The sequence below is a fragment of the Nomascus leucogenys genome, chromosome 17 (assembly GCF_006542625.1).
Source record: "Nomascus leucogenys isolate Asia chromosome 17, Asia_NLE_v1, whole genome shotgun sequence".
Classification (NCBI taxonomy): Eukaryota; Metazoa; Chordata; class Mammalia; order Primates; family Hylobatidae; genus Nomascus; species Nomascus leucogenys.
The window spans coordinates 37,058,053-37,083,593 of record NC_044397.1 but is presented as its reverse complement, the minus strand read 5'-3'; the positions used below and the strand labels follow the sequence as shown (position 1 = coordinate 37,083,593).

Genomic DNA, 25,541 nt, shown 5'->3' with positions numbered 1-25,541 from the left:
CTACCCCTTAGCTTTATTCTGTCTATTCAGGGGCCTCCTGCTGCGCACTCCAAGGGGGTGCACGTTTCCAAAGAGAGATCAAGGGACATGGGGAAAGGAGAAAGGTACAGCTTGAGGTTCCCGCTCAGCCAGGACTAGGAGGCCTCTGTAGGGGCAGAGCAGCCCTCCCGGCGCCTGAGCATGCGCCGAAAAGCGCCCATGGGGGAAAGCCATGCCCGGGGGCGGGGGCGGGGGGGGGGGGGGGGGGGCGCCTCGCGACTGACGCATGCGCAGAGGCACCGGCCTATCTCGGGCTTTTCTCGCGCCTGCGCAAGATCCTCCAGCCCGACAGGGGGCGATGAGCCGATCCTTACGCGGGTTTGCCCCGCCGGAGTAATCCGGAAGAAGCCTCTTATTACGGCTCTGGGGCGGCGGCGGCGGACACTCAGGGTCTGGAAGCGACGGCGGCGGGAGCATGAACGCCCCTCCAGCCTTCGAGTCGTTCTTGCTCTTCGAGGGCGAGAAGAAGTAAGTGACGCCGGCTGCGGCGGGCCGAGGTGCGCGGGCCTGCGACTGTCGCATTCTGGGGTGTCTCCTGCCCATCTCTTGCCCGGGGAGGGAAACCGCTTTTGCTTGATCGTACGCTCGGCCTGTGTCGGCCAAATGTAAGGCCGTTCCGCGAGGCAGTGGCGAGTGTGTCCATTTTGCAGATGAGGACACTGAGGCTTGGAGGCGAGCAAGTTACCCTGGACACATAGGAAGTGGCGGGGCTTGTATTCGAGCCCAGAGTGTCTGGTTCTCCATAGCCCTTTTCAAACTCTGGGATCTGGCAGCTTCCTCTCTTGTCTTTCGCCCGCCACCTCCATCCTCCATCCCCTCCGATCTGTCAGCGGCCTGCGTAAAAGCCGCAGTGGCTCCTCGCTGCCTGCGGGTTGAAGGAGTCCAGAGGAGAGAGCTTGGGCTCGGCTAAATGGGGGATTTAGCTACTCTATCTGTGGGCGAGTGGCTTGATCTGTCGGAGGCCCTGTTTCCTCATCTGGAAAATGAGTTTATTACTGTACTTAGACATGGGATTCAGGCCGGGTGCGGTCGCTCACGCCTGTAATCCCAGCACTTTGGGAGCCCGAGGCGGGCGGATCACCCGAGGTCGGGAGTTCAAGACCAGAATGACCAACATGGAGAAACCCCGTCTCTACTAAAAATACAAAATTAGCCGGGCGTGGTGGCAGATGCCTGTAATCCCAGCTACTCAGAAGGCTGAGGCAGGAGAATCACTTGAACCTGGGAAGTGGAGGTTGAGGTGAGCGGAGATCACGCCATTGCACTCCAGCCTGAGCAACAAGAGCGAAACTCCGTTTCAAAAAACAAAAAAAGAGATCTGGCCAGGTGCGCTGGTTCACGCTTTTAATCCCACACTTTGGGAGGCTCAGGTGGGAGGATTGCTTGAGCACAGGAGTTCCAGGCTGCAGTGAGCTGTGATCGCATCACTGCACTCCAGCCTGGGCGGCTGAGCTCAATCTTGTCTCAAAATAAAAAGAATTGGATGAGGTAATTTGTGTAAAGCTCTTGGTCCAAAGCTCAGCACCTGGAAGACCTCATAACCATTAGCTCTTATTGTTCCCAGGTTGGCGTGCAGAGGTCTTGGTCTGGCCCTTGCCAGCCACTTCGGCCTCCTTTAGGGCAGACTCAACTGGAGACATTTGGCCCCACAAGGGACATGTGGCAATAACTGGGAACATTATTGGTTGTCAAAGGGGGTTATGACTGGAATCTGCTGGATAGAGGTCAGGGATGCTGCTGATGTCCTACAATGTCCACAAGACAGCACCCCACAGGAAAGAATTATGCACCCTAAAATGTGTGTGGTGTCAACCGGGAGAAACCACCTTAGAAAAAAGGATATTCAACTTGATACCTCTCACCTATATGAGATTTTAGTGTCAGCCTAGTTGCCCTCAAATTGAGTGTGCATTAGAATCACCTGAAGGGCTTCTTAAACCATAGATCCCTGCGCCCCACCTCCAGAGTTCTGGGTCCAGTAAGTGGGAGGTGGGAGACTCTAACAAGTTCCCAGGGGATTCTGATGCTGCTTATCTGGGAACTGCACTCTGAAAACCTTTACTTGTCTTGGAAAATCCAATAGAAGTTTCCTGTCTTTGTCCATCTAAGCGTTCACTAAAATCATAGTAAATGCCAGAGCATGACTTGTTCTGGGGAATGGATGGAAGGACTACACACTCCAGCCAGGGGGATGGTTGCTTTCGGAACTCACAGGGTCAGGACCAGCCTCACCGTGTAACTTCAGGGCCTCTCTTCACCTTTTGGTTGCTTCATTATGTTGGCATAAGAAAAAAGGAACAGGCTAGGCATGATGACGTGCGCCTGTGGTCCCAGCTACTCAGGAGGCTAAGGCGGGAGGATCACTTTAGCCTAAGAGTTGGAGGCTGCAGTGAGCTATGATCACACCACTGCTCTCCAGCCTGGGCAGCAGGAGGGATCATTTGAGGCGAAGAGTTCAAGACCAGCCAGGACAACAAAGCAAAACCCCATCTCTACCAAAAAAAAAAGGAATTCAGAAAAGGCCAAGGTTCCATAGACCTGGGGTAGCAGGAAGTAGGGGACTGGGTTGGCGAGGCCCTTATGGGATGAAGAGATTGAGAAAGGCCTTCAGGAGGAGGCAGAGCTTATTTTTCCTTTTTATTTTTATATTTTTGATACAGAGTTCCACTTTGTTGCCCAGGCTGGAGTGCAGTGGCATGATCTCGGCTCTCTGCAACTCCACCTCCCAGGTTCAAGTGATTCTCCTGCCTCAGTTTCCCAAGTCCCGAGGACTACAGGCATGGATCACCACACTCAGCTAATTTATTTTTTTATTTTTTTATTTTTAGTACAGACAGGGTTTTGCCGTGTTGGGCAGGCTGGTCTTGAACTTCTGACCTCAGGTCATCCATCCACCTCAGCCTTCCAAAGTGTTGGGATTACAGGCACGAGCCACCACAGCTGGCCAGGTGGAGGCAGGGTTTAGACTCAGGGTGGGAGGAGGGGGGCCCCTGCCTCTCATCTGTGGCCTCTGTCTTCCTAGGATCACCATTAACAAGGACACCAAGGTACCCAATGCCTGTTTATTCACCATCAACAAAGAAGACCACACACTGGGAAACATCATTAAATCGTAAGTTTCCCATCACAGGCTCTCAGGGACTGTGTTTAATGGGCCCCTCTGGGCAAAGCACAAGTTCCAAGATCTTCCTCAGTCTCTCTGAGCTACAGGAAGTCCTTCTGGGGGCTTGCTCTGGGCATTTTATAATCTTAGTACCTTTTTATCAAAATGACACCAACCTCCATGTCTTCACATAAGCCATGCTTCTGTAGTGGCTTATTCTGTAGATGAACATGTGCATTACATTCCCTTTTTTTTTTTTTTGAGATGGAATTTTCTCTGTCTCCCAGGCTGGAGTGCAATGGCACGATCTTGCTCACTCACTGCAAACTCCGCCTCCTGGGTTCAAGTGATTCTCCTGCTTCAGCCTCCCTAGTAGCTGGGACTACAGGCACACGCCACGATGCCTGGCTAATTTTTGTATTTTTAGTAGAGACGGGGATTCACTGTGTTGGCCAGGCTAGTCTCGAACTCCTGACCTCAGGTGATCCACCCGCCGGCTTCCCAAAGTGCTGGGATTACAGACGTGAGCTACTGCGCCCGGCCTTACATTCACCATTAAGTGCACGTTCTGTAAATGAACGAGCAGCAGATTCCAGCACAGTAGGCCTGTGTTGTTCATGCTGAGGGGCATTGAAAAGCAGTCAAGATTAGCTCCCCTCATGCCACCCGTTTGTGACCTCAGTGCCACCTCGGCCTCTAAGATGTATGTGGCAGAGACTAGAACTTCTATTTAACAAGAGAAAGAAAAAGAAGTAGGAGAGTTCTGTGGCTATCCAGTGCCCCTAATGGGCGCCCTGCATTGGTTGGTGGGTGTTTGTTTATACCAGTGAGGTCCTAGCCAGGTGGTTGGTCAGGGATGTGTCTGCCATTCTGGCCTAGGGACTTGTCATTTTACTGTAGACTTGGCTCTTCCCTCTGGTGCCACCAGCGAAGCCAGGCTTTTCCCCGTCTGTGAGTAGGGTCTGCCCAGTCTCCTGGTGTGGTCGGGCACGGGGATGGAGGACTCCTGCCCGGAGCCCAGCCAGTGGGGCGCCCAAGCTCTCCTGGGGCCCTGCTGCTCCCCTGCTCTTGAGCCCAGTGTTGCCACCTATGCACAGGTCCCCCTCATGGTGCTCACACCACTCTAAGCTGCTCTAGAGGAGACCCCTGCATGCCCAGGGCACAGTACGTGACGCAGCCCCATGGCACAGGGCCCAGTGTGCGTGACCAGCCGCTGGCAGCTGTGCTGCTCAGAGGGTGGAGTTCCATTTGCATTCCACTCACTGCTGGGAGCTGGTCCTCCTCTCCTGCTGCCTTTATTTGCTGCGTGGATGCTCTTTGCGGGCTTTTTGGGTCGGAGTCACTGAACACTGGCTGAACACTCACTGCCTGGGAGATCTCTGCCAGCACTGCTGTGCCCAGTGGGAAGAGGTTGCTGGAATCCATTTCCAGCTCAGGTCCTTCAACCTTATGGATGTGGAGGGTGTGGGGGACCGTGTGGGTGTCCTTCAACCTCGGATGCAGGGTGTATGTGTGTGTGTGTGGCGGGGGTAGGGTGTCCCCACATGAGGTATCTTCCTAAAAGCGTTACTTTCCTTGAAGGCTTTTGGGGAAGAACGTTGGGGGGGATTTTTGGCTAGAAAGTCTGTTCTGCTCTGAGCTGGCTGCTACCTAGCTTGGGCCTGAGCCCTGAGGGCACGAGGCTAGACCCTCACACTGTCTGTCCCTGGACCTCAGACAACTCCTAAAGGACCCGCAGGTGCTATTTGCTGGCTACAAAGTCCCCCACCCCTTGGAGCACAAGATCATAATCCGAGTGCAGACCACGCCGGACTACAGCCCCCAGGAAGCCTTCACCAACGCCATCACCGACCTCATCAGTGAGCTGTCCCTGCTGGAGGAGCGCTTCCGGGTGAGGGCAGGGCCTGGAGGGGCAGACGGGGTGGGCTGGACACCGGCCCGTGTGCCCAGGCCTAGGACAGCCCTGGCCTGTTTCTTCGGAGGTCCTGGGGGAGAGGCAGCAGTGATGGAAGAGCAGGGACTTCCACCACAGGCTCCAGGACGTGTGGACTGAGGGGTTGTGGAGTCCAGGCCTGTGGCTCCCATCTGCCCCATGGGACTTCCGTAGCACTGCAGGGTCCCTTGGTGCTGTGGGCCAGATCGGGGCGGGGACCTGCTGTCCTTTGGGGGTGTTCTTCTACGTCCCTTGTCGGTGGTTGGCAAGGCCTGGTCCTTCCAGGCCTCTGGGAGGCAGCTCACCCCAGGGTGGCCCACGCCTGTTCCTGGCAGGGCACCTGGGAGTCTAGAACAGTTTAGAGGGGAAAGAGCCATAGCTTGGGGGATTTCAGTGTCTGAGTCATCTGCTCACCAGGAAGCCTCTGTGGCCTCTGACTCCTGCCAGGGCTGGATTGGGCCAGCTGGAGGGCCCTTTGGCTGCTCCACTGTCCTGGGGAGTGTGGCCCATGGCTGCCCTCCAGGAAGGGCCTGGCCGGGGGATGCTGGGCATGTGTTTCCAGCATCCTTGCCCCAGCCGTTCCAGCTGAGTCTCCACCTTCTTCTTCTCTCCCAGGTGGCCATAAAAGACAAGCAGGAAGGAATTGAGTAGGGGCCAGAGGGGGCTCTGCTCGGCCTATGAGCCCCGTTCCTACCTGTGCCCGACCCTCTGCTCCAGGTACCACGCCGAGGAGAGCGGCCAGTCCCAGCCATGGCCCACCTTGTGGCCACCCCTCACCCTGACACCGACGTGTCCTGTACATAGATGAGGTTTTATATTCCTAATAAAGTATGGCGGAAGAGACCTGGATGTGGACTTGAGCAGCGGTAACTTCACAAGCAAATGGGTTATCAGGCTTGATGTAGGCAGATGACCTATTTCAGGGGCCTCCGGTTGGCAGGGATGAATTCATTCTGGACAAAAGATCCGGAGTCCAGGGGCTGCTGCGGAGGCTGTGCTGAGCCGGAGGGAAGTGTGCAAACCCATGAGCTCCCAAGAGTCTCTGCTCTAGAAGCCTCAGCTCCTGGGCCTGCCTGTCAATCAAAGCAGGAACACTTTTTCCTGCATAACTCGAAACACCTTTTTCCACAGCCTTCTTGTCCACAGTAGAGAGTTTAATAAAATATTCACTGATTGATAAACCCCCCACCCCCATCGGCCCAAAGCTGAATAAGTTAGTTAGCTGCGTCCCTGGTCCTTTGCGATGGCGTGAGGCTACATCCTCCCCCAGATGGCTACGATGTTGGAGTCTGTCAGGGCAGTGAGGTAGGTGAAGGAGGCATTGGCCACCACCGTGTTCACCATGGTCTTGGTCACCGCCTGGCCAAGGGCCCAGGGCTGGGGCCACTTCAGGATCTGGTGGGGGGAGAGAGGAGGGCTGGGCTGGGCTGCTGACCAAAGGCAGGGCCCCTGATGCCTTGCCAGCCCAAGCCTGGGCAGGATGAGCTGGGCAGTACCTGCGTGGGGGCCTGCGGGGCTGCCGGCAGTAGGGGTGGCTGCTTCAGGATGTTGCTGACATCGTAGAGCCACACGTTGCCCTCCTCATCCCCACAGAGCACAATCCCCTTATCTGCTGGGACAGAGATGGAGTCTGAGTGGGGGCAGAGCTCCCGGAGGCCCTGCGGGATGGCGGGGTGGGGGGGGCAGGGGGGCAGGCTCACCAGGGCAGGCGCTGAGTGAGAAGTAGGCCAACTCGGTGGGCGACCACTGCAGCCGCGCCAGGACTACCACTGCCACCGTGGACTGGCTGCCCCGGCCCCCCCACGTCTGCCTCCAGCTCCACAGGCAGATGGTGCCCAGGCCGCTCCCCTTGGAGGCTGTGGGGGAGAAGGGAGAGCTGTGCAGGGTGGCCCCTCCCAGACACCTCCTCCCACTAGAGATCCTCAGCCCAGCCCAGGGACAAGCGGCCCATCTGTGTGCCCGGAGGCCAGGCTGTCCCGCTAGCTGGGCTCACTCACCCACGACGTCCTCATTCACAAATGCCAGCCCATCCACTCTCCGTCCAGATGCCTCGGAGCCCTCAGAGAAGACGAATTCCACTTCACACACCCTGTGGGGCAGCGGGAGATGCTAGTTGGCCATTCCTGCCCACTCACCCAGGCATCTGCTGGGGACCCTGCCCTGTGTGAAGGCTGCACAGAAGATGCCACCAAAGAGATACGTTCTTGGCCCCCGGAAGGTTCAGTTTGCCTTGGAAGGGGGAGCCAGCACCTGAGTGTCCCGAGTCACAGTAGTAACCCAGAGGCATGAGGGGTGGCTCTTCCAGGACGGGGCTAGGCCAGGTGGTCAGAAAAGGCTGTGAAGCGCGCCGGTGCCTCTGGGACCGAGTGTGAGATGAGCAGGGGCCTCCTGGCAGCCAAGTAGGGCAGGTGTTTCCAGGCCATGGCCCAGGGGGCTGTTGGGGGCATCTGCTCTAACTCTAAAGACGGGGGAATGGCTGCTGAATGTTTCAGAGCTGAGAGTGTGTGGGAGTGTCTGCTTGGAGAAGTGTCCCGGCAGCTACCTGACTCTCGGAGGCTAGCCTGGAGCCAGGAGCGTGGCCCAGCAGCTAACCATGGGCCAGGCCTGAGCCAGTTGAGCAGAGGGTATGAGAAGAAGCATCTTAGACATGGGGACCAGACATACAGGCAGGGAGGGAGGAGGCAGCCCAGGGGCTGCTGGTGAGAAAGATAAGCCCATAACTACGGCCACCGCCACCACCTCTGCCACCAGGGCCCTTGCTGCTCCTTTCAACACAGCAGCTGTTGTGTTGAAGCTCCTCCTGGGCTGTTTGTTGTAGGTAGGCTAAAAATCCAAATCTTGGCCCAGGGCAGTGGCCCACACCTGTAATCCCAGCACTTTGGGAGCCTGAGGTGGGTGGATCACCTGAAGTCAGGAGCTCGAGACCAGCCTGGCCAACATGGCGAAACCCCGCCTCTATTAAAAAGACAAAAATCGGCTGGGTGCAATGGCTCATGCCTGTAATCCTGGCACTTTAGGAGGCTGAGGCGGGTGGATCACCTGAGGTCAGGAGTTCGAGACCAGCCTGGCCACCGTGGCGAAACCCCATCTCTATTAAAATACAAAAATAAGCCGGGTGTGTTGGCGTGCACCTGTAATTCCAGCTACTCGGGAGGCTGAGGCAGAAGAATTGCTTGAAGCCAGAGGGGGGGGGGGGGGGGGAAATTGCAGTGAGCCAAGATCGTGTCATTGCACTCCAGCCTGGGCAACAAGAGTGAAACTCCATCTCAAAAAATTAGCCGGGTGTGGTGGCATGCGCCTGTAATCCCAGCTACTCGGGAGGCTGAGGCAGGAGGATCACTTGGACCCTGGTGGCAGAAGTTGCAGTGAGCCGAGATCGAGCCACTGTACTCCAGCCTGGGTGACAAGAGGAAGACTCCATCTCAATTAAAAAGTAAATAAATAGAAATGCAAAGCTTACTGTGGCTGACAAAGCCCGGCATGCCCTGCCCAGGCACCCTTGCCACCTCGTTCTGGGCTGGGTCCACCCAGCTGTGGCCACATGGCCAGCCGGCTCCCCTGCCACTGACCTTTGCACGTACCATTTCCTCCATGCAAGCACCTTCCCGCCCTCTGCCCACTGACTCCCTCGCTGGGCTCCCAGGGAGGAAAGCGTGAGCCCCAGAATATCCATCTGCCACTGGTCACCTCAGCAGAGTCCCCTGAGGCCCCCATGCTAGTGTCCCTCTGCCCGTTACTCCTTTTCCCTCTCCTTCGTAGCTAGCATCACACTGTGGGATTTTGATTGGCCACCTTTGCTTAGCGTCTGTCTTCCCCAGTAGGCTGGGGGCCCCAAGAGGGCAGGGACCCCCTGCCAAGCCCTGTCTCCAGGTGGGACAGATGAGCCACAAAGCCTCAACGTGGCACTTCCAAAGCCTGCCTGCCTGCCCAGACACCGCCTCACCTGCCCTCCACTAGCCATCGGCCCCTCTTCACAGATGAGGACATTACACTAACACAGAGGACCATCACACTGCTGATGAGTGGCAGGAGTGGGCTGGATCACGTGGGCACAGCATGGTGCTGAAGCCCCAGGTGAAGGGGAAGCCATCATGGCCCAGTCCCACAGCTGAACCCAGGGTGAGGGCAGGGTCAGAGTCCTTTCCTCCAGAGCCTGGCAGGAAGGTGGGACAAGCCAACTCTGCGAAAACAACCCTTATGGTTACCCGGGTGTGCCCAGGCTGCTGTGAGCCCATCTGGGCCAACAGCCACCCTGAGCAGAGGCCTGGCTTCCAATGCGTCCCCTGCCCAGCCTCACCTCCTCTTTTGGGGCTGGTCCAGCCGCACGTCCCAGCAGCAGCAGCCACCCTCACAGCCGGCCAGCAGGCAGGCGTCCGGGCAGGAGGCGACAGGGCAGAGGCGCAGGGGGATGGAGGTGGTGTCCAGTGTGAGCAGCTGGCTGCCAGTGGGCAAGGGGGAGCAGAGCATCAGCCCCAGACCGAGGTGTCCCTGCCCCAGCAGCTGGCCACTCCCCAGCCTCGCCCGAAAGCATCACCTGGCCTGGAATTCGTAGTCCTGGTTGGGCACACCGATGTCCCACAGGATGATCCGCTTGTCATAGGAGGCCGCTGAGGAGGGGGTGGGGCAGGGGAGAAGTGGCCCTGAGATGACCCTGCTCCCTCCTGCTGGCCGCATCCCAGGCTGAGTCCACGGTCCCAAGGCCAGCCCCTCTGAGGCAGGGAGGGCGGGCCGAGGCTAGGAGACAGGAACACTCCTGGGCCCACAATCCCTGTCTCCTCGCTCTAACCTGATGTGGCGGCTCCAGCGGCCACCTCCTGTGGCTCATCCATCCCCCGTGACGGGGGCGCCACACCCGGGGGCAGGGGCATCCCCCCAGGTCACTGACAGGGGACACAGTGGCCCAGGCTGTTGGAAAACTCCAAGGCCACAGAGCAGGCTGTGGATAAAGCCAGGGTTGAAGCGACATGGCTTCCTGCCAAAGCTAGAGTCGGAGCGGTGCAGACTGGGGCCCGGCAGGCGCCCGAGCTCCCAGCCATCCCAGGGAGGGGAGTGTGGAGGCTACTGGGGCAGCAGGACAGGGGTGCTTGGGGGTCCTAGGGGTGAAGGGGAGGGGCTTACTGAAGAGGTGGGTCTTATGGGCGGGGCTGAAGCACAGGGTGGCAATGGCCTTCTTGTGGGCCCGGATGACCCCGCAGCAGAAGCCAGCACGCACGTGCAGCAGCCGGACCAGGCCCCGCAGGCCTGCGGCCGCCAGCACACTCCAACGCTTCTTGTGGCCAGCCTGTGTGACCACCATCAGGGCGGTCCAGGCCACAGAAAAGAACTCCTGGGTAGGGGTCAGAGGAAACAGTCACTGGGGCAGAGCTATTGGTGTGAACATGCGGGCAGCCCCGGCCTGGGAGAGGGAGCCCCAGCATGAAAGAAAAAGGCCGCGGGGCAGGGGGCCGAGCCTGCATCCATCCCCATGCTGCTATTCAGGAGTTAGTCGGACACCCCCGCCCAGCAGGGACAGGGCCCTGCACTCACCTCGCCGGGTGCCTTGTACTTGTGGAGCACGATGCCCGTCTGGCAGTCAATTACGCACACAGCCTCCCCGCCGCACGTGGCCACGGTCTGGGATGTGGCCCCTGAGTGCCCGGTTTTGAGAGGTCAGATGAGCGGAGACATTTCCCATCCGGGTCCTCCCTGCAGCCGCCTCCTCCCAGCCTTGATGACACCTTTTAAGCTCTGTCTCCTGATCCCCCACCCATCCAGGCGGCCCCATTTCCGGCGGCCCCATTTCCAGTGGCCCTTGCCCCGCCTGCCCGCCACCATGTACCCTCCTCCCAGGCCGGCTCGAAGGCACAGGCCCACAGCTGGGTCTCGAGGTCCTGGGGGCTGTTGTTCTTGCTGTGGCACTGCAGGAAGTGCAGGGGCTCCAGCTTCACGGCAGGCTGTAGGGGGAGAGGAGGGTCACGGCTGCCCAGCCCCGACTCATCTGCCACCTGCTCCTTGCCACCTCAGCTCACCTGGCTGCCATCGGAGCCTGCCACAGGGCCGCCCTCCACCTGGGCCGACGGGGAGGCACATGCCCGCTTGCTGGGAGAGAGGCTGAGTGGGATGTCGTCTGGCCGTTTCAAGGCCGCCAGTCTGGCCTGTGGAGGGGGCCTTGTGACCATGGGCCCGTCTGCCTGGGGCTTCCTTCCTCCCCATCACAGGCTGGACCCCACCTCACTGTGGGTGCAGGAGGCCCAGGCTGGCCCGGGGTCACCTAGGGAGTGAGCTGGGACCTGGGGTGCTTCCTGGGCACATGCCCAGGACGCCTTGGTCTCCTGCAGCTTCTCCAGGCAGGAGGAACTGGACTGGCCTCAGAGCCCTGGGAGCTGCACTCACCCTGGGCTTGTGGGCAGCTCCAGCTTCTGGGGGCTTCTCTGGGCTGTTAGCCTTTTGCACCTGGGTCCTACTGGAGGCCACCAGCTCCTCAGAGATCATCTGCACCTGGGTGGGGCCAGGCCATCAGGAAGCTGGGCAGAGTCCCAGGTGCCCCCAGCCCTGCCGATGCATAGTCAGGGGGAGCTTGTGCTTCCAGAGTTGGGGAAGGACCTCTCCAGCCAACAGGGCTGCCCACCCTGACTCACCCCACTCCCACAGCCCCTCAGCCCTTCACGGCCAGGGACCTCCAGGCGGCTAGGGATACGAGAGCCAGTGACTCCCTGCACATTGGGACAGGGACGTACCCGCCACTGGGTGAACTCGCTGAGGGACTCGGGCCCGTAGCGGACATCCCTGACAGCCGACTTCACAAAGTCCGCCTGGGCCTTCTCAGCCTCCTCTTCAGGGCCCAGTGTGGCCATGAACTTCTCCCAGTGAGCTGTGACCTGGTGCAAGAGGGACCAGATCCAGGCCCGGCCCACCCCAGCTCCTCCGTACCCAGCCCTCCATCTCAGGGAATCTCAATCCTGCCACCTGCTGGAAGCCTCGTGGAATCACAGCCTCATAAACACACACACACATCACAAACAGCCCAGGTGACTGTAGTCCCAGCCACTGGAAGGCTGAGGAAGAAGCATCGCTTGAGGCCAGGAGTTGGAGCCTGGGGAACAGAGCAAGATCCCACCTCTACAAAAAATTTTAAAATGATCCAGACGTGGCGGCATGAGCGTAAAGCCCCAGCTATTCAGAAGGCTAAGGCGGGAAGATCACTTGAGCCCAGGAGTTGGAGGCTGCAGTGAGCTATGATCACACCACTGCACTTCAACATGGGCAGCAGAGCGAGACCCTGTCTCAAAAAAAAAAAAAAAATAGTAAAGTAAAAAACACGCCAGAAAAAGCTACTTAGAAGAGTCAGGCCGGGTGTGGTGACTCATACCTGTAATCCCAGCACTTTCGGAGGCCAAGGCGGGCAGATCACCTAAGGCCAGGAGTTTGAGGCCAGCCTGGCCAACATGGTGAAACCCTGTCTCTACTAAAAATACAAAAAAAATTAGCTGGGCATGGTGGCAGGTGCTTGTAATCCTAGTTACTCGGGAGGCTGAGGCAGGAAAATCACTTGAACCTGGGAGGCAGAGATTGCAGTAAGCCAAGATCGCATCACTGCACTCCAGCCTGGGCGACGGAGTGAGACTCCATTTCAAAAAAAAAAAAAAGGAATAAATAATCCTCTCATCCCCTTACCCTGCTGGTCAGCTCCCGATTCAGGTTCTCCACCTGAGAGTAAGTTGAGGACGCATCCTTGCCATTGACCTTACGGAGCGTGGGCAGGAGAAAGGAGACTTTCAGGTTGTCATTGACCTGGGGCAGAGGGGGTGAAGGGCAGTGGCTCAGGAGATGCTGAGCCTGAGCCCAACAGAGTCCTGGCCCCAGGTATGAAGCTGGTGGGAGGCCCCCACTTACCGTCAGGAAGGGGTTGCCCTCCAGGCTGAGTTCCTCGAGCTTGGGGAACTGGCACAAGGCAGTGACATCCCCCAGCTGGTTGTTGGCGCAGCGGAGGACACGCAGGTGGGACAGGCCTAGGTTGTCCGGCAGCGTCTCCAGCTGGTTGTTAGACAGGTCAAGCTCCTGCAGCTGCGTCAGGCGGCACAGGAGCTTGGGGTCCAGGTGCTCGGAGAGCAGCTCCAATCCTGACAGGCTGGAGTTGGGGGCAGAAGGCTTAGGGGGCGGGCAGGCTTTGCACCCCACACGAATCTGCCCCGGCTACCTCAGAAGGCTTTTTCACCTGACATTTCTCGCACAAGTGTAGCCGCCCCGCCCATCCCCCCGTTACTTTATTTTTAGAGTCGGGGTGTCATTCAGTCGCCTAGGCGCGATCATAGCTCACTGCTGCCTCCAACTCCTGGGCTGAGGGATCCTCCCGCCTCAGCCTCTCGAGTAGCTGGGACTAGAGGCGCGCGCCACTACTCCCGACTCCCCACCACTTAAAAAAAAACAAAACAAAACTGCAACTACTTTAGGACTGGGGGACATCCTAGCCCCCTCTAGGATGCTCTTCCTGATCCTTCGGGGGCTCGTCTGTGCTTCCCAGGCCTTCTAACGGTAGCGGCAGGTTGTGCCCCTAACTGTCCGGGCTCCCTTCAGGGGATGAGGCCCCTCGGAGCTCCCGGCGAGCGGGTAGGGCCACGATCTCCCAACAAGAAGACATTTGACCACTCTGCCGAACCCAGAGAGCGATAACGGGGACAGGCGGGCCGTTGGGGAGGGTCCCCGCTCTTCTCCCCGACCGCCCGACCCCGAGGACACAGCCTCGCCCCCTGCTCGGCTCTTACTCCAGACTCCGGATCTTCCCCAGCCGGTCGCTCTTGGGGCGCCCGCGCTGCATTAGCAGCCGCGCCGAGAGGGGGCCCATGGCGAGGAGGCGCAGCCCGCGCTGACCCACTCGGCCGCCCCGGCGTCTGGCGTCGCCCTGCGTCTCCTGGAGCCCGGTACTGGCGTCCGCGGTAACGAAGCCCAGGAGGCGGCGCCGCGCGAGCCCGTGGGCGTTAACGACCGGAAGGAAGCGGAACTCAGGCCTCGTGCCCTCGCCCCGCGCGGACTACAACTCCCAGCGGCCCCCACGGCCGCACCTGCGCACTGGCCACCCGGACGGCGCGATGGCGGCGGCTGCCGCCGAGAGTCCCGAGGTCCTTCGGGAATGCGGTTGCAAGGGCATCCGGACCTGTCTGATCTGCGAGCGGCAGCGCGGCGGTGACCCGCCCTGGGAGCTGCCCCCAGCGGTAAGGGGTGGGAGAGGGGCCGCGCCCACAAACGTCGCTCTGCATCTGGGGAAACTGAGGTCCTGCTTGGCCGTGATAGGGGCCGGGATCGAAGCCTGTGAGGGACCCTTGCGGTAGGGGTGATGCAGGGTGAGGAGATGAGGGCTTGAAGGAGCGGGCTTGGGAGTGGGGAAGGAGCTGGAACGTGGGTGGGTTCGATCACAGGTCACCTCGGGGACTCTGGGGAGATCTGCCTGCAAACCTCGACGTAGCCTCTTGGGTCTGGCTCTGGGAGCTTCACGGGCCTGCAGGGAGATGACACGGAAAGGGTCGATCGAGGGTGCTGAATACCAGTCCAGCGGTGCCTGAAGGCCGTGGACTGCAATGGGCAAGGAGACAGTGAATTCCAGTTAACTAACGAAGAGAACTCAAGGATCGCTCCAACCCAGGAGCTGGAGGCTGCAGTGAGCTATGATCGGGCCACCTCACTTCAGCCTGGACGACAGAGCGAGACTCTGTCTCACAAAAAGAAAATAAATAAAAAAAGAAAAAGAACTCAGCGCCTTTGGGCTGGCATGGAAGGATTGTGGTTTGTTGCAAGGGCATTCCAACCCAGAAAACTGCGTGGGGTAGGAAGTGTGGATTGGTGATGCCTCAGGTGAGAAAGATGAGGCTGGAGAGGTTGGGCGGGGTCTGATCACAGATGGTCCCCGGTGCATCAGCTGAGCAGGCTGGACTTGTCCCAAAGGCCATGGAGAGCTCTTGAAGGGTTTTTTAAAGGAGTGATGAAGTTAAATGTGAATTTTAGAAAGATCCTAGGAAGGGAAGGGGCAGATATGAAGGTGTGGAGGCTGGGAAGCCAGTGAAGAAACTGCCCCAACGTCCGTGGTAAAAGTGCCCAAGGTCCTATGGAAACAGCATGGCATGCCTCATGAATTAAACATAGAATTACCCATGATCCGCAACCCTGCTTCTGGGTATATATCCAAAGGAACTAAAAGCAAGGTCTGGAAGAGATATTTGCACACCCATGTTCATAGCAGCATTATTCACGACAGCCCAAAGATGGAGGCAAACCAAGTATCTATCAAGAGATGAGTTGGGCCAGGTGCAGTGGCTCATGCCTATAATCCCAGCACTTTGGGAGGCTGAGGTGGGCAGATCATCTGAGGTCAGGAGTTTGAGACCTGCCTGGCTAACATGGCGAAACCCTGCCTCTACTAAAATTACAAAAACTTGCCGGGCTTAGTGAGGCACAGCTGTAATCCCAGCTACTCGGGAGGCTGAGGCAGGAGAATGGCTTGAACCCAGGAGGCAGAAGTTGCAGTGAACCGAGATTGCACCACTGCACTCCAGCTCAGATGACAGAGCAAGACTCCTTCTCAAAAAAAAAAAAAAAAAAAAGAGAGATGAATTGATCCACAAAATGTGGTGTATACACATAGTGGAATACTATTCAGCCTTAAAAAGGAAGGACAGGTCGGGCATGGTGGCTCACACCTGTAATTCCAGCACTTTGGGAGACCGAGGCAAGCTGATCGCCTGAGCCCGGGAGTTTGAGACCAGCATGGGCAACATGGTAAAACCCCACCTCTACAAAAAATTAGCCATGCATGGTGACATGCACCTGTAGTCCCAGCTACCTAGGAGGCTGAGGTGGGAGGGCTGCTTGAGCCTGGGAGGTCAAGGCTGCAGTGAGCTGTGATCACGCCACTGCACTCCAGCTTGGGTAAAAAAAAAAAAAAAAGGACATTTTGACATATGTTACAGCATGGATGAACCTTGGGGACACGATGCTAAGTTAAGGAAGCAGTCACACAAGACAAATACTGCAGGATTCCTGTTGTGTGAGCTACGTAGGGTAGTCACAGGGACAGAAAGTAGAAAGGTTGTTGCTGGGGGCTCAGGAAGGGGAGATGGGGATCTGTTGTTTAATGGGGAAAGAGTTTCAGTTTTGCAAGATGAAAGAGTTCTGAATGGTGGTGACGGCTGTACAACAGTATGAATGAACTTAAGAGTTTTAATTTGTGGAAGGGGCCAGGTGTGGTGCCTCATGCCTATAATCCCAGCCCTTTGGGAGGCTGAGGCAGGAGGATCGCCTGAGTCCAGGAGTTTGAGACCAGCTTGGACAACATAGTAAGACCCTGTCTCTACAAAAAATTTAAAAATTAGCTAGGTGTGGTGGTGTGTGTCTGTAGTCCCAGTTATTTGGGAGGCTGAGGTGGGAGGATTGCCTGAGCCCAGGAGGTCAAGGCTGCAGTGAGCTGTGAGCACCACTACACTCTACCCTGAGTGACAGAGCAAGACCCTGCCTCAAACAAACAAACAAACAAAAAAACAGAAAAAAAATTGCGGAAAGTCTGACCTGTGCCAGTGGCCATGTGGAGGTGACACCTTACCAACCCGATGGCTATGGAACAAGGAGTGTGAGGTGTCCAGGATCTCAGGGCACTGGGGCAGTTCCTCACTGGCTTTCCAGCCTCCACCCTTCATATCTGCCCCTCCCCCCTCCAGATCTTTCTAAAATTCACATTTGACCTCGTCACTCCTTTAAAACCCTTCAAGAGCGCTCCATGGCCTTTCCGACAAGTCCAGCGTGCTCAGCCGACACACGGGGGATTCCCAGTTTTAATGTTTCCCATGGGAGGGCCCCAGGAGCAGGAGGAGATAGTGCCAATCTCAGGAGGTGTCTGAGCTGGAGTCGGTGGCTGGAAGTAAAGCATTAGAAGGGGCTGAGGTCCCTGGAGGGAAGAACAGAGAAAGACAGCAGCCCACAGTGAGTGGCAGCCCAGGGTGTGAGGGGCCTGGAGATGGGCGAGGAAGAGGAGACAGGCTACAGAGCCCAGGGCTGAGTTCTGGTGGCCTCCGAAGTCCACTGGGTGACTCCGGCCAGAACCTCCGCATGTCTACACCTCCTGCCCATGATAGTTATGGTACCTTCCTCTTGGGGCTGTCCTGGGGATGAAACTAGGTAATCCATGTAAAACGTTTAGCGCCATGGATGCAAATACTGGCTATTTCATTGGCGAAACTCTTTTTTAAAAATTTATTATTGGCCAGGCGTGGTGGTTCACACCTGTAATCCCAGCACTTTGGGAGGCCGAGGCGGGAGGATCACAAGGTCAGGAGTTCAAGACCATCCTGGTCAACATGGTGAAACCCCATCTCTACTAGAATACAAGAAAAAAATTAGCTGGGCATGGTGGCACGTGCCTGTAGTCCCAGCTACTCGGGAGGTTGAGGCAGGAGAATTGCTTGAACCCAGGAGGTGGAGGTTGCAGTGAGTCGAGATTGTGCCACTGTACTCCAGTCCTGGTGACAGAGTGAGACTCCATCTCAAAAAAACAACAAAAAAAGTATTATTATTATTATTTTCAAGATGGGGTCTCACTCTGTCACCCAGGCTGGTGTCCACTAGCGTGATCTCGGCTCACTGCAATCTCCACCTCTCGGGTTCAAGGGATTCTCCTGCCTCAGCCACCTGAGTAGCTGGGATTACAGGCGCGCACCACGACGCCCGGCTAGTTTTTGTATTTTTAGTAGAGACGGGGTTTCGCCATGTTGGCCAGGCTGGTCTCGAACTCCTGACCCCAGGTGATCCGTCCACCTTGGCCTCCCAAAGTGTTGAGATTACAGGCGTGAGCCACCGCGCCCGGCCTGGTTTCTAGACTTTCTTTAGCATGGGGAGCCCTTAGAGTACTGCCAGGCCTCGGGGATGGTGGCAAAGCAGAGAGAGACATGGGGTGGGAGTTGAGTGACAGCCCAGGGTATGAGGATTGAGGGGTGATGCTGGGTCTGGAAAGGTGCCCTGAGGACAAGAGTGAAGAGAAGGGAGGGTGGGGCACTGAGGAGCTCAGCTGAACGCTCAGCTCTGTAGGGAAGGAGGCTGCCCTCCTAGGTGACCCTCAGGCTGGTAATAGGCACGGGCCAGCCCCTGGGACACCGGGGTGGCGTCAGCAAAGACCTAAAGAGATTAGGGTACACAGATTCAAGGTAGTCATTCAGTTTGGGGCCTCCTGGAAGCAGCTGAGGAGATGGGAGTGCAGGAGGTGCTGTCCAGCCTCGGGCTGGTTCCTTAACTTTGCTGAGCCTCCTTTGTAAAATGGAGAAGGAAAAACGTGTTGTACAAACCCTTCTCTTTTACAGGGGAGGAAAGTGAGAAAGGAAACCAATCAAATTCGTGTTAGCTCAAGAGGGCTGCGGGCCTTTCCCGGTCAGCCTGGGGCAGAGGCTCTGCCTGCACCTCCCCCTAGACTCCAGCTGCCTTCCACGGTGGCCTGAGGGGAGGAATGAGCCATCAGAGGGTCTCCTGAGGGCACACAAGTGCCAGGGGCTGCCATGGCTCCAAGATGTGTCTTTCCCTTTTTTTTTTTTTTTTTTTTTGAGACAGGGTCTTGCTTTGTTGTCCAGGCTGGAGTGCAGTAGCGCAACCATGGCTCACTGGAGCCTCAACCTCCTGGGCTCAAATGATCCTCCCACCTCAGCCTCCTGAGTAGCTGAAATGACAAGTGTGCTCTGCCACACCCGGCTAATTTTTATTTAAACTTTTTTTTTTTTTTTTTGAGTCTCACTCTGTCACCCAGGCTGGAGTGCAGTGGTGCCATCTTGGCTCACTGCAACCTCTGCCTTCCGGGTTTAAGCAATTCTCCAGCCTCAGCCTCCTGAGTAGCTGGGATTACAGGCACCTGCCACCATGCCTGGCTAATTTTTGTATTTTTAGTAGAGATGGGATTTCACCATGTTGGCCAGGCTGGTCTTGAACTCCTGACTTCAGGTGATCCACCCGCCTTGGCCTCCCAAAGTGCTGTAATTACAGGCGTGAGCCACCGCGCCCGGCCTGTTTTAACTTTTTGTAGGGACCAGGTCTCGCTGTGTTGCCCAGCCTGTGGACCTGTGTTTCTTTTGCAGAAAACATACCGTTTCATGTACTGCTCCGACACCGGCTGGGCCGTGGGCGCAGAGGAGTCTGACTTTGAGGGCTGGGCCTTCCCCTTCCCAGGAGTGATGCTGATCGAGGACTTTGTGACCCGGGAGGAAGAAGCCGAGTTGGTGCGGCTCATGGACCGTGACCCCTGGAAGCTCTCCCAGTCTGGACGGAGGAAGCAGGTAGACCGGCCCTGAGCTCATGGGGAGGGCTGGGCTGCGCTGAGGGGGACAGCCCTACTGCTGGGGGCCATCCCCCTCCTTGCAGCCACACCCCACAAACCTCCAGGGTTGGTAGTGGGCGAGTTCCCCAGACCTTGGGGCTGTGGGCAGCCAGACTCGCTGCAGGACATGTGTCCGATGGGCAGAGGTGCACCCAGGCACCCCATCTCCCCGTGATATGTACTGCTGGGCTCTCTGCCCCTCTCTGCAGCTGGCTTCGTGGTGGTGAAGCCACCCCATTCTCCCAAGCTGCAGGTGCCCCCACCTCCCATTGTCACCATCAGTGTCCTGTCTCCTCACACGCATTCCCACCTTCCCCCTCCCTGGGCCCACCGCTCCAACTCCTTCCCCACCTGTGTCCAAACATCCCTGGGTGCCCCCTCACCCTTCATTATAGTTTTTTTTTTTTTTTTTTTTTTGAGACAGAGCCTCGCTCTACCACCCAGGCTGGAGTACAGTGGCATGACCTGAACTCACTGCAACCTCCGCCTCCCGGGTTCAAGCCATTCTTCTGGCTCAGCCTCCCAAGTAGCTGGGACTACAGGTGCCCACCACCATGCCCCACTAATTCTTGTATTGTTAGTGAAGACGGGGTTTCACCATGTTGACCAGGCTGGTCTCGAACTCCTGACAAGTGATCCGCCCGCCTCGGCCTCCCAAAGTGCTGGGATTACAGGCGTGAGCCACCGCGCCCGGCCCCATTCTTTTGTGACATCCTGTTGGATGTTTGTACATTTCATTTCCTCATTCATCTGTCGATGGACATTGGCGTTGTCGTCACTTTTTGGCTGTTGTGAACATTTGTGTACAGGTTTTTCGTTGTTTTTTTTTTTTTTTTTTTTTGAGACAGGGTCTCGCTCTGTCGCCCAGACTGGAGTGCAATGGTGCGATCTTGGCTCACTGCAGCCTTGACCCCCCAGGCTCTAGTGATCCTCCTACCTCAGCCTCCTGAGTAGCTGAAACTAAGGCATGTGCCACCAAGCCCAGATAATTATTATTACTTTGAGACAGGGTGTCTCATTCTGCCTCCCAAGCTGGAGTACGGTGGCTCAGTCTCCACTCACCGCAGCCTCAACCTCCTGAGCTCCAACAGTCCTCTCACCTCAGCCTCCTAAGTAGCTGGGACTAAGGCCTGTGCCACCACATCTGTCTAATTTTTTTTTTTTTTTTACTAGAGACGGAGTTTTGCTATGTTGCCCAGGCTGGTCTCGAACTCCTGGGCTCAAACGATCCACCTGCCTGGGCCTCCCAAAGTGTTGGGATGATAGGCGTGAGCCACCATGCCCAGCCTAATTTTTAAATTTCTTGTAGAGAGGAGGTCTCACTTTGTTTCCTAGACTGGTCTCGAACTCCTGGCCTCAAGAGCTCCTTCCGCCTCAGCCTTCCAAAGCGCTGGGATTACAGGCATACACCACCACGCCCGGCCATTTGCTGTCACTTCTGTCTCCTTGAGTCTGCCTCCTCCTGCTTCACCTCCATGAAGCCAGGGGGCTTTTGCTTGCCTCGGTCACTGTGATTGAATTCTTCCGACCTAGTCTGTGGTAGACATCTTCGTAAACTCAGACACATCACGTCCTTTTTGTCTTCATCCTTCAGGACTATGGCCCCAAAGTCAACTTTCGGAAACAGAAGCTAAAGACCGAGGGCTTCTGCGGCCTACCCAGCTTCAGCCGGGAGGTAGTGCGGAGGATGGGCCTCTACCCGGGGCTGGAGGGCTTCCGGCCCGTCGAGCAGTGCAACCTGGACTACTGCCCCGAGCGCGGCTCTGCCATCGACCCCCACCTGGACGACGCCTGGCTGTGGGGGGAGCGGCTGGTCAGCCTCAACCTCCTGTCCCCCACCGTGCTGTCCATGTGTCGGGAGGCGCCCGGGAGCCTGCTCCTCTGCTCGGCCCCGTCGGCTGCCCCGGAGGCCTTGGTGGACAGCGTGATAGCACCCAGCAGGTCGGTGCTATGCCAGGAGGTGGAGGTGGCCATCCCCTTACCCACCCGCTCCCTGCTGGTCCTCACGGGGGCTGCACGGCACCAGTGGAAGCACGCCATCCACCGCAGACACATCGAGGCCCGCCGTGTCTGTGTCACTTTCCGGGAGCTGTCAGCCGAGTTTGGCCCCGGAGGGAGGCAGCAAGAGCTGGGCCAGGAACTGCTGCGGATCGCCCTCTCCTTCCAGGGAAGACCCGTGTGAGCCGCCTCCCTGGCTCCAGACTTGACTGATCCCGGGATTGAAATGAGGAGCACAGAACAGGGCCTCCTGCAACTCACGGAGTTTCAAGAGAAGATGGCTGACCCCTGATGCTGTGAGCAGTGTGAGCCCTGCCCAGGAGCAGGTTTTGATGGGAACGCACCTCGGGGCAGCCCCCTTCCACCTGGACTGTGGCCGCGCTTGTTTTGGTTATTTAGTTTGTCACAGTCTTGGGGACGTGGGATCATTTGAGCTTAAAAATATTGGGGGCAGGTCACAGTGGCTCACGCCTGTAATCCTAACACTTTGGGAGGCTGAGGTGGGCGGATCACTAGATGCCAGGAGTTCGAGACCAGCCTGGCCAACATGGTGAAAACCTGTCTCTACAAAAAGTACAAAAATTAGCCGGGTGTGGTGACTCTTACCTGTAATCCCAGCTACTTGGGAGGCTAAGGTAGGAGAATTGCTTGAACCCGGGAGGTGGAGGTTGCAGTGAGCCAAGATCACGCCACTGTACTCCAGCCTCGGCGACAGAGCAAGACTGTTTTGAAAAAAAAAAAAAAAAAAAAGGGAACATTTTAAATGATTTTCACCTTTATTATGCATCCATTTTCATGGGGTTTCCCAGTATCTCACTGTCCAGTCCCTTCATTTGGGGACTGTGTTGGATTAGGGAACAGAGTTGGTTGAAGATTTGAAGTTTAGACTAAAGAGCTGGGAACAGCTTGAGAGTCAGGCTCAGCCTGACTCATGCTTGACACCCCCACGCCCGGGGGGGTTGGGGATGTGAGGAGGGCGGGGAAATCTGAGAGCCTCCTCCCAGCCCCTTAACGCTGTTAACAAGTAGGAAAAATTAAAGCTCCCGGCCAGGCGCAGTGGCTCACACCTGTAATCCGAGTACTTTGCGGGGCTGAGGTGGGAGGATCACTTGAGGCCAGCCTGGGCAACATAGTGAGACCCCCATCTCTACAAAAAATACAAACATTAGCTGGGCGTCTGGGCATGGTGGCGCACACCTGTAGTCCCAGCTACTCGAAAGGCTGAGGCGGGAGGATGGCTTTACCACGAGGTCAAGACTGCAGTGAGCTCATGATCATACCACTGCACTTACTTGGCAACAGAGCAAGACCCTGTCCCTAAAATAAATAAAAGGAAAACAAAAAAAGCTCCTCACCTCCCACTACACCAGGAGGCTATTCCTTTGTGATGGGGCTGTGTGGGGGGGGCTTACCTGGATGGGTTGGCTGCTATGCTGTTCCTGTGGCTGGGCGAGGGGCGGGCTGTGGAGGCTGAGGGGGTGGCCTGGACCCATGTGGCCAGCCCTCTCTCCCACCACTATGGGACAGAATGTTCAGTTCCCCACCACCTGCTGGGAACTAAATCCAGGGGAACAGGAAAGGTTCGGGGCCAGCACCACTCTTCAGAGTCACCCCCAGAACCCTCTGGGAGCTGTCAGGTGGCAGAGCCGTGCACTGTCTGTAAAGCAGCGTCCCAGCCACTGAGCCCCCAGGAGGGCTGAAGAGCCCCGCATAGACCCAGGGGAAAGGCTGATGGGTTTCTAGTGGCTATGACAGCCCACCCACCAGGTAGGAGGAAGTGGCTCCCAGGCCACCTTAACTTCAGCTCCCTGGTCAACTCACTTGGAGCAAGAGCACAGAGCCCGGCTTTGTCCCGGTATCAAGGCCCCAACAGGCCCCTCACTGCGCATCCAGATGTGAGTCAGGTCAGAGCTCCAGCTGATCCTCACTGCACTGGAGCAGATAAGCCAGCTCGAGGGTCCACTCTCCAGAGGACCAGTGCAGGGTTTCTGCCCCTGACAGGCTGGGCTGGCCCCTGCAGGATGCTCCAGCAATGGGGAGGGACATCTGGAGAACGATGCACATAGAGACTTGGAGGGGAGAGGCCTGGTGAGGCTTGGGGATGCTGTGGAGCAAAGAAACCTCCCTCCCTGGGGTCCTTCCATGCTGGCCCTTCCAGCACTCCTGCAGAGCACACTTTAGGAAACTCCATTACCTGTTAAGTTGGTGACACCAGAGTTGGGCCTCTCCTTGAAGCTGTGACACGACCCACGGCGACACCTTACCCAACCATGATGGGGCTGGAGAAGGCCACGCTGGGATGCTTCTGCCACAGCCTGGCCCCCGTACACTGCCCCATAGCCTCGTATGTTTCCTTTTTCTTTTTCTTTTCTTTTCCTTTCTTTCTCTTCCTTTCTCTCTTTTTTTTTCTTTCTTTTGGGGGGCGGGGCAGGGGTGGGGCTCTGTTGTCCAGGCTGGAGTGCAGTGGCACAATCATGGCTCATGGCAGCCTTGAACTCCTGGGCTTGAGTGATCCTCCCCCTCAGCCTCCCCAGTAGCTGGAACTACAGGCGTGTGCCACCATACCCAGCTAGTTGTTTTGTTTTGATTTTTAGTGGAGATAAGAGTCTTGCTATGTTGCCCAGGCTGGTCTCAAACTCCTGGGCTCAAGCAATCCTCCTGCCTCAGCCTCCCAAAGCACTGGGAATAATGGGTGTGAGCCCCTCTGCCCAGCCTGCCCCATGTGTTTCTGCAGGGCTGGGCCCCAGGAGCCACCGCCTGCAGGGTAACGTCTGCTTACCCGTGTTTGGAGTGACCATTTCCACATCCATCAGCACACTTTCCTCAGCAGACCAGGCCGCCCACTCTCATGCTCTTGGAGCTTCAAGCAAGGGGACAGTGAGGCATGGGACTGAGACACACCCAAATAGGGAAATGCCCGCTCCGAGGGCGGCTTCCGGAGACATCCCGCTCCAGAGCAGGCCCAGCGGGGGCTCAGCTGACATCCCTCAGCCGCTTCGGAAGGATGTTCAGGAAACAGCACTGCCTGTTTGCTCAGAGTGGCAGGTGGTGAGGCCAAGGCTGGTCCTCCCTCACAGGCAGGGACGGGGGCCAAGCTCCATGCAAGGCCCATTCTCTGGGGTTATTCCTGCCTTGATTTGCGTTGAGCTGGCCTGTCCCCTATCCCACAGAACCCATGGGTGGGTGGGCCACAGACGGGCTGGGAAAGAGGTTGAAACACGGTCTCACTTATTTTACCCACGCTGGAGTGCAATGGCACAATCTTGGCTCACTGCAGCCTGGACCTCCCTGGGCTCAGATGATTCTCCCACCTCAGCCTCCCCAGTAGCTGGGACTACAGGCAGGCAACACCAAACCCGGGTAATTTTTGTATTTTTGTAGAGACAGGGTCTCGTGATGTTGCCCAGGCTAGTCTCGAACTCCTTGGCTCAAGTGATCCGCACACCTCAGCCTCCCAAAGTGCTGGGATTACAGGTGTGAGCTATAGGTTGGCAGGTTCTACACGGGTTTCGGCTCCTGTCTGGGCCTTGCCCTCCTGGGCCTCACCAGAGCTCTGCAGCATCTGAGGCAAAAAGTCTTGGGCCGGACGAGGTGGCTCATGCCTATAATCCCAGCACTTTGGGAGGCTGAGGAAGGAGGATCATTTGAGGTCAGGAGTTCAAGACCAGCCTGGCCAACATGGCAAAACCCCGTCTCTACTAAAAATTAGCTGGGCGTGGTGGTGGGCGCCTGTAATCCTAGCTACTCAGGAGGCTGAGGCAGGAAAATCACTTGAGCCCGGGAGGCGGAGGTTACAGTGAGCCAAGATCATACTATTGCACTCCAGCCTGGACAACAGAGTGAGACTCTATCTGGAAAAAAAAAGTCTGCATCAATAATCGGCTGGGTGTGGAGTGGGTCCTTCAATGCCAGTGACTTGTGTCCTGCCCTTGACAGGGGTGGGGCAGATTTTCCCTTTCAGGAAACTGCAGCCTCCACCGGAAGTGCAGTCTTTCTCGAGGCTGGTGGGCGTGCTGGCCCGGGGCTCGGTACTGAGGCCACTGCCCAGCCCAAGGGGCAGCCTGGCCTCTCAGGGTTGGCAGAACCAAGGCACTGCCCCAGATGCTTTCCATGGAGTGGTGCCAGTTGCTTGGCACACCTGATTCCTAGCAGCC

General features: G+C 57.2%; 3 protein-coding genes across 5 annotated transcripts; 2 read left to right on the top strand and 1 right to left on the bottom strand.

Moving 5' to 3' along the window:
- The first annotated feature begins 288 nt into the window (after positions 1 to 288).
- Positions 289 to 5,924, top strand: POLR2J (RNA polymerase II subunit J). Of its 2 annotated transcripts, XM_030797502.1 has the most exons (4): positions 289 to 507; positions 3,062 to 3,151; positions 4,859 to 5,033; positions 5,691 to 5,924. In XM_030797502.1, the coding sequence occupies exons 1-4, from the start codon at positions 455 to 457 to the stop codon at positions 5,724 to 5,726; spliced, it is 354 nt and encodes a 117-aa protein (XP_030653362.1). In that variant the 5' UTR covers positions 289 to 454; the 3' UTR covers positions 5,727 to 5,924. The 2 variants fall into 2 exon arrangements, with proteins under 2 accessions (XP_030653362.1, XP_030653361.1); XM_030797501.1 differs by lacking the exon at positions 5,691 to 5,924 and having other exon boundaries at positions 312 to 507; positions 4,859 to 5,678.
- Positions 5,925 to 6,208: 284 nt separating this feature from the next.
- LRWD1 (leucine rich repeats and WD repeat domain containing 1) lies at positions 6,209 to 14,042 on the bottom strand. Of its 2 annotated transcripts, XM_003276615.4 has the most exons (15): positions 13,817 to 14,042; positions 12,948 to 13,182; positions 12,729 to 12,845; positions 11,792 to 11,932; positions 11,448 to 11,552; positions 11,084 to 11,209; positions 10,894 to 11,008; positions 10,602 to 10,702; positions 10,194 to 10,401; positions 9,610 to 9,682; positions 9,373 to 9,513; positions 7,073 to 7,164; positions 6,776 to 6,931; positions 6,572 to 6,684; positions 6,209 to 6,470 (listed from the first exon to the last, which is right to left on the bottom strand). In XM_003276615.4, the coding sequence occupies exons 1-15, from the start codon at positions 13,894 to 13,896 to the stop codon at positions 6,330 to 6,332; spliced, it is 1,944 nt and encodes a 647-aa protein (XP_003276663.3). In that variant the 5' UTR covers positions 13,897 to 14,042; the 3' UTR covers positions 6,209 to 6,329. The 2 variants fall into 2 exon arrangements, with proteins under 2 accessions (XP_003276663.3, XP_030653357.1); XM_030797497.1 differs by lacking the exon at positions 11,084 to 11,209.
- Positions 14,043 to 14,106: 64 nt separating this feature from the next.
- Positions 14,107 to 22,733, top strand: ALKBH4 (alkB homolog 4, lysine demethylase). The gene is made up of 3 exons (XM_030797500.1): positions 14,107 to 14,263; positions 19,151 to 19,348; positions 20,984 to 22,733. Exons 1-3 carry the CDS (start codon positions 14,141 to 14,143, stop codon positions 21,569 to 21,571), a joined length of 909 nt encoding a protein of 302 aa, XP_030653360.1. The 5' UTR covers positions 14,107 to 14,140; the 3' UTR covers positions 21,572 to 22,733.
- The last annotated feature ends 2,808 nt before the right edge of the window (positions 22,734 to 25,541 follow it).

What these genes read in the sequence shown, in the direction of transcription:
- LRWD1 (XM_003276615.4), bottom strand. Translation starts at nt 13,896, where the DNA reads ATGGGCCCCCTCTCGGCGCGGCTGCTAATGCAGCGCGGGCGCCCCAAG. An exon ending in GAGCTGCCCACAAGCCCAGG is followed by an intron (nt 11,210 to 11,447) that starts GTGAGTGCAGCT and finishes CCCCCTCCACAG; the next exon opens with GCCAGACTGGCGGCCTTGAA. An exon ending in GACTACGAATTCCAGGCCAG is followed by an intron (nt 9,514 to 9,609) that starts GTGATGCTTTCG and finishes GCCCACTGGCAG; the next exon opens with CCAGCTGCTCACACTGGACA.
- POLR2J (XM_030797501.1), top strand. Translation starts at nt 455, where the DNA reads ATGAACGCCCCTCCAGCCTTCGAGTCGTTCTTGCTCTTCGAGGGCGAG. An exon ending in CTCTTCGAGGGCGAGAAGAA is followed by an intron (nt 508 to 3,061) that starts GTAAGTGACGCC and finishes CTGTCTTCCTAG; the next exon opens with GATCACCATTAACAAGGACA. An exon ending in CTGGGAAACATCATTAAATC is followed by an intron (nt 3,152 to 4,858) that starts GTAAGTTTCCCA and finishes CCTGGACCTCAG; the next exon opens with ACAACTCCTAAAGGACCCGC.
- ALKBH4 (XM_030797500.1), top strand. Translation starts at nt 14,141, where the DNA reads ATGGCGGCGGCTGCCGCCGAGAGTCCCGAGGTCCTTCGGGAATGCGGT. An exon ending in CCTGGGAGCTGCCCCCAGCG is followed by an intron (nt 14,264 to 19,150) that starts GTAAGGGGTGGG and finishes TTTCTTTTGCAG; the next exon opens with AAAACATACCGTTTCATGTA. An exon ending in AGTCTGGACGGAGGAAGCAG is followed by an intron (nt 19,349 to 20,983) that starts GTAGACCGGCCC and finishes TTCATCCTTCAG; the next exon opens with GACTATGGCCCCAAAGTCAA.